The sequence below is a fragment of the Macrobrachium nipponense genome, chromosome 35 (assembly GCF_015104395.2).
Source record: "Macrobrachium nipponense isolate FS-2020 chromosome 35, ASM1510439v2, whole genome shotgun sequence".
NCBI lineage: Eukaryota > Metazoa > Arthropoda > Malacostraca > Decapoda > Palaemonidae > Macrobrachium > Macrobrachium nipponense.
The window spans coordinates 34,865,049-34,871,328 of NC_061096.1; the positions used below are offsets into that span (position 1 = coordinate 34,865,049).

At 38.4% G+C, this 6,280-nt stretch overlaps 1 protein-coding gene across 1 annotated transcript in view; it reads right to left on the bottom strand.

Annotated features, from left to right (window-relative positions):
* Window positions 1-6,280, bottom strand: part of LOC135208593 (oxidoreductase NAD-binding domain-containing protein 1-like) — a 49,245-nt gene that overhangs the window by 1,041 nt on the left and 41,924 nt on the right. The window contains exon 5 of the mRNA XM_064240943.1: window positions 1-21. This exon is cut by the window's left edge and continues 73 nt beyond it. Within this exon, the coding sequence (XP_064097013.1) occupies window positions 1-21 (21 nt within the window). The remainder of the gene's footprint in view (window positions 22-6,280) is intronic.

Sequence of the window (6,280 nt, forward strand, 5' to 3'; positions counted from 1 at the left end):
CGAAATGGCATCTAGAAGAGTCTGTAAAAGTGGCATTTTCTTGTAGAACAATACATTTAAATTTTTTCCATGATATTAAAATGTAAGGCATACTAATGTTACATATAACAAGACCAATATCAAAATACTATATAAATATATATATATATATAATATATAATATATATGGGGTATATATATATATAATATATATATATATATATATTATATATATATATATATATATATATATATATAATATATATATATATAATATATATACATACTATATATATATATATATTATATGTATATATATATATATATATATATATATATATATATATATACTATATATATATATATATATATATATATATATCTATATATATATATATATATATATTATATATATATATATATATCTATATATATATATATATATTATATAGATACTATATATAATATATATATATATATATATATATATATATATATATATATATATAATATATTATATATATATATCTATATATATATATATATATATATATATCTATATATATATATATATATATATATATATATATATATATATATATATATATATATATATATATATATATATATATATAAAGGATTTTAGTAGGAAAAATCTATTTCTGGGTGATTGGCTCGTGTCGCCCTATGCAAAGGATCCTTAATATCATTCTTTCTAGGCAAAATTAATCTAAAATTACCAGAGAAAAACAAAATTAAGAAAATGTCAGTAAAACTGACTCGCTCACTCTATAAAAGAAGTGTCGGTATGAGAATAGGGGCGAGTGGATCACTACACGAGACATTCACCATTTAGACCTTCCAATCAAAATCCCCACTAGAGAGAGGCTGATACTAACGGGTGATGCGGCCGCTACTACTACTACTAGGGACGCCACGGACAGCAGCGCCCCTAGCGGTCATCCTTAATCTATGAACATCTTGTCCTGCAGGGAGGGCAAGCAAATACAGGGTGGGTTTCATAGGGCGACACGAGCCAATCACCCAGAAATAGATTTTTCCTATGTCAAATCCTTTTTCTGGGCTCAGCTCGTGTCGGCCTATGAAGAGTACCAGAGAAACAGACAAGATGGAAAAAGGAGGACAAATGAAAATCAGTTGTAAAAAAGAGGGATATAATATAAGTGAATCAGGTATATTACAGAATATAAACTAAGTACTTAAAGCTAACTTATTCTAAACAATGACATAAAAAGAAAGCCAATAATATAAAGTACTTAAAATTAACTTATATTAAACATAGTAATATACAATAATGCAATGCAATTTAACAAAATAGATTCACTTAAATAATGTATTAACATAATATACAAACACATTGTGTCCTACCCTAGCATAAAAATAAGGGTAGGTACACTGAAGTACATTATAAGTACATGGTGTGGATGTCCCTAGCAAAAAAATAAGGGACAATCCACCAATATGATCTCAGCGGCTAAGGCTAGAGTATCCGAGTAGCATGGCGATAGGGGTGAGGCATGTTGGACGAGGTAGGTAGAAAGGAGACCTGGATCTATACTATGACTACTATACAGTATCAGGAGAAACAATGTTTCCCGCTGCTACTGCAGAAAATTTTAAAGATTCCAAGGACTTTAGATAGTGACGTTTAAAGACTGTCGGAGATTTCCATCCAGTATACTTTTTAAAGATCCTCGAAGTTCATATGTTGAAAGTAGTTAATTGAGGTGGCTACTCCCCTGATGTCATGTGCTTTTGGAAATGAAGTAAAGGATCTGTTGTCTAATACCTTTTACTGATAAAGTACCACCTTTTTCTCTCATGAAGAGAGAACCTGAGGATCTTGAGGATGTGCGAGATAGAAAGGCTCTTAAAGTTGATACTGGGCAGAGAGAAGGATCTTGCGGAAGTGGGATGACTTTCCAAGGAGCCCACCTTGCAAGAGGATCCTCATTTTTAGCCAAAAAACTACGATCCGGAGCAAGCAGAACTTCTCCTGAGGGGAGGAATTCCACATGACCCGCATCTCTGGATAGAGCCGACAGTTCTGAAATTCTAGCTCCTGAAGCTAGGCTTAATAAGAATAGCGTCTTTCTAAGAAGCATTATGAATGTACAAGACGAGTTGTCAATATCTGATGCTAGTTTGAGGACATCATTTAAGAACCATGAGACTGCAGTAGGCCTTTGAGAAGGTCTAAGTCTAGCACAGGCTTAGGGATAGACGTAAAGTAAGATTCAGTCAGATCTATCTGGAAACCCAACTGAAAGATCTTCTTCAAAGCCGATTTATGAGTAGTAATAGTGCTAGCTGCTAAACCTTTTTTCAAACAAGGATCTGAAAAAGGATATAGCTAAGTTAACTGTCATGGTTGTAGTGTTTGATTCTTTCAGGAAGGATGCTAATTTTTTAACAGCTGAGTCATATTGTCTAATAGTTGACTCTCTTCTTATCTGATTCTAGGAAGAGGATGTTTTGTGGATCAATGTTAGCATCTTTGTTAGCCGCAAACTTCATGAAGTCCATAAAGTTTTAGGGTCTGAAGAATTCCTAAGAAGCGAACACAGTCCTCATTTGTACTGATTGTGACAGCTTGGGATTGGGAATCCGTTGAGGTCGGAGACCCAATTCCAGAAGCAGAGGATACCAGTTGCTCTTGGGCCAGTCTGGAGCAATCAGGGCTACTAGTCCCTTGAAAGTCCTCAGCTTGCTCAAGACTTTCAAGAGAAGATTCACTGGAGAAAGACATAAATTTTTCTCCACTGATTCCAATCTAACGACAGGGCGTCCGTGGCATAAGCCAGAGGGTCCAGTTGGGGGCCACATAGCAAGGGAGCTTGTGGTTTGCTTGTGAAGCAAGAGATCTACTTGGAGACCTGGGACTCTCCGGCATATCCACTGGAATGACCTGTCGTTCTAGGGACCATTCTGATTACAGAGGGACCGACCGGGACAAAGCGTCTGCTATCACATTCTACCCCCGCCAGGTGAGTGGCGGACAGATGCCATTTGTGTTTGTCTGCTAGTGCAAAGATGGCTATCATGACAGGTTCACATGTTTGGATTTGGACCTCCCCTGTTGATGCAATGAACTACCACTGCACTGTCCAAAAACTAGTCTTAGATGAGACTTTTTCGGGGAAGAAGTCTCTTCAGGGTAAGAAATACTGCCATTGCTTCCAAAACGTTTATGTGGAGCTGGCGGAACTGAACTGACCAAGTCCCTGAACTTGTTTGATGAGAATATCCCCCCCACCCGGACAGGGAGGATCCGTGTGAATGGTTAACACTGGAAGGGGATATTAGAAGGGGTACCAGTTTTGGCTAGGTTCTTCACTTTGTCCATGGACGGAGTTTTTGATTGCGAAGGATCTGTGGAATTACTGACAACTTGTCTCGAGATTTGGCGTTTGCTCTCGATCGCCAAACTCGGTTTATATCTTTCAGCCTTGCTTTCAGGAGGATGTCTGTCACTGAAGCAAACTGAAGAGAACCTAGGATTCTTCCTGGCTTCTCCTTGATGTTTGTTTGCATTTGAGAAATTGTTTTCACAGACTTGGCTATTTCTTTTCGTTTGACCACTGGAATTGACAGATTGCTGGGAAGACAAATCCCATTGGATTCCTAGCCACTGAAAACGAGACTCTGGAGTAAGTCTGGATTTCGTTTTGTTTATCTGGAACCCCAGATGTTCCAGAAATTGAACTACCTTTTTCGTGGCTTTGAGACATTCCTCGACTGTGGTGCCCAGATCAACCAATCGTCGAGGTATGCTGCTACCATTATCCCCTGAGTTCTCAATTGTTGCATCACCACTTCTGCTATTTTCGTGAATACCCTGGGGGCTACATTCAGACCGAAGGGCATCACTTTGAATGAGAATGTCTGATTTCCTAGTCTGAATCCTAGGAATGGGCGGAAGTGCCTGGCTATAGGGATATGATAGTATGCGTCTGTAAGATCAATGGAGCATGTGATGGCTCCACGAGGAAGTAAGGTCCTTACCTGCGAGATGGTAAGCATTTTGAACTTGTCGCAACGAATGAAAGAGTTTAGCCTTGACAAGTCTAAGATTACCCTTCTTTTTGTTGAGCCTTTCTTTGGCACGCTGAATAAGCGACCTTGAAATTTTAGATGCTTGACTCTCGCAAATAGCCTCCTTGTCTGAAGGAGTTCGCTCGCATAATCTGACAGTTTACTTTGTGAACCTAAGTTCTGGAGAGAAGAGGCAAGGCTTTCTTTCAGACCCATGGTTTTTGCTATGACACACCCCTGGCTCCTCCCCCGATAGTCGTAAAAGAGCACAAACCACGCCCATCGGGGCGGAGCAACCAGAGAAGTGCGAGTTGACAGGAATCAAACCGCCATATTTGAAGTTGCAAGTTGCTATGAAGCATATCTGTACTTACCATTCCATTTTCCTGTTGTGAGATTTATTTGAGATTGCAAATTACTACAAGTAGTAACTTAAGTTCCAATTTGTGAATTTTAACATTTTCCATTCCTCTTTATATTCTAAGATAATATACGTAATGTGACAGTAGTTCACCTCCCCTTTCCAAGATATTCCTATCTTGTTACCTAAAAGTTGCATTACCTCTAAATGCAAGGAAACGAGTCTAAGTATACCTTAAAGAAATTTATGAATAATTGAAAAATGTTATGGTGGCTTCAGAAACATGTAAGCTGTTGACTTTTGTAGGTAGTTACTTTACAAATTTCTTTATTTCCTCCAGAATGGTCTCCTCGGTTTTCGGGGGGGGTAGGGTCGGAGGGTGAACTAGACCCTGGGTCTGAAAGGCCTCGCCTCTTCTCTCCAGAACTTAGGTTCACAAGTAAACTGTCAGTTCTAGAGAGAGAGGCTTCAGCCTTTCAGACCCACTGGTTTTGCTCACCCGATACTTCAGGGGGCATGAAGATGAAGTCCTGCAACGACTGCATCGAAAGCTCCCTGTAGACCGAGGAGAGCATAAAATGACCCAAATACAGAGTTGCTTTTCCAATTCATTCTAGTCATTATCTCTTGCAGCGTAACTCCCTTATACATCATCCTTGAAGCTGCTTGACCTCTGATAGAGTGGAAATTGGTGGAGTGTTTTCTGGCATTGGGATCAGCTCTGAAAATACAGTCCCTGAATAGCTGCCTCATCTTTGGAAGGGACATGATCTTGAAGTTTTCATCCAGCCAAATATGGTCTTCCCTATCTATGTTCCTTTCTGCACAGATTTTGATTTGTGTACTTCAGATAAAAGTTTAATTGTCTAACTGGACAATTTTGGCTTTGTAGGGTGACACCTAAAGCTGAATTCAATAGGAGTGTAATTGTTTCTCTGATTCTTGGCCATGAGGAAGAAGGGTGGTTCCTTAACACAATGGTTTCTGGTGTGAAAGTGCTCCTGGAGATACATAGATGATTAAATTGGTTAGCTCTCAATGGGCAAGCCAAAGCTACGAGGAATAAGGTCTTCTGAATCATGAGCAGCATAGAATCATCTCTTGTAGTGTTGAGGAAGGAAACTACTTTATCAAGATCCCAGCCTGGAAATTGATGAGAATTGCTGGGTCTTCTTCTATTTACTCCATCAAGCATAGCTTTAATATACTTGTCTTCTGCTAGAGAATAATTGGGAAAGTATCCCTTCAAAACTGGTCCAAGAGCAGCTCGATATCCTTTTAGTGTGTTGTACGCTAGGCCCTTGTCTATTAATTCGTTAAAATAGAGTAGCAGTGATAAAAGAGGGAACTTGTTGTTACTTACCATATTTATGTGTATGAACTCTTTAAAGCTACTGAAGAGATTTTGGTACTTGGCCAAGGAGCTGTCTCGTAAATTGGAAGTAATTTTGTTGCATATCTCTGGAGGAAATATGGAAGGTAGTTGATCTTTTATATTCTGAAGGCGATCAAATTTAAGTGGTGTTTGTGCTAAGGGTAAGTACAGTCCATATGAAGTATCTGGCAGCCTTCTGCTTTGACTTTGTACTTCCGGTATTCCTTGGAGACTGTCTTGACTAGAGGAAACCATGGTTCCGTTTCCTGGGAAATAGTGCAGAAGAGCATGTTGTTATTACATTCGTTATATATCTTAAAAGCAACTTTATGCAGTAAGAAGCCTGGGGGAAAAAGCATAAAGAGGAGAAGAACCTTCCCAGCTAATGTGAAGAGCATTATTACCAATTGCTTTTGTGTTGGGTACGGAAGAACAAAATCTTTTACATTTAGAATTAAAGCCATTGGTGAAAAGGTCTATTTCAGGAAAGAAATTCATATCTGTGCAAA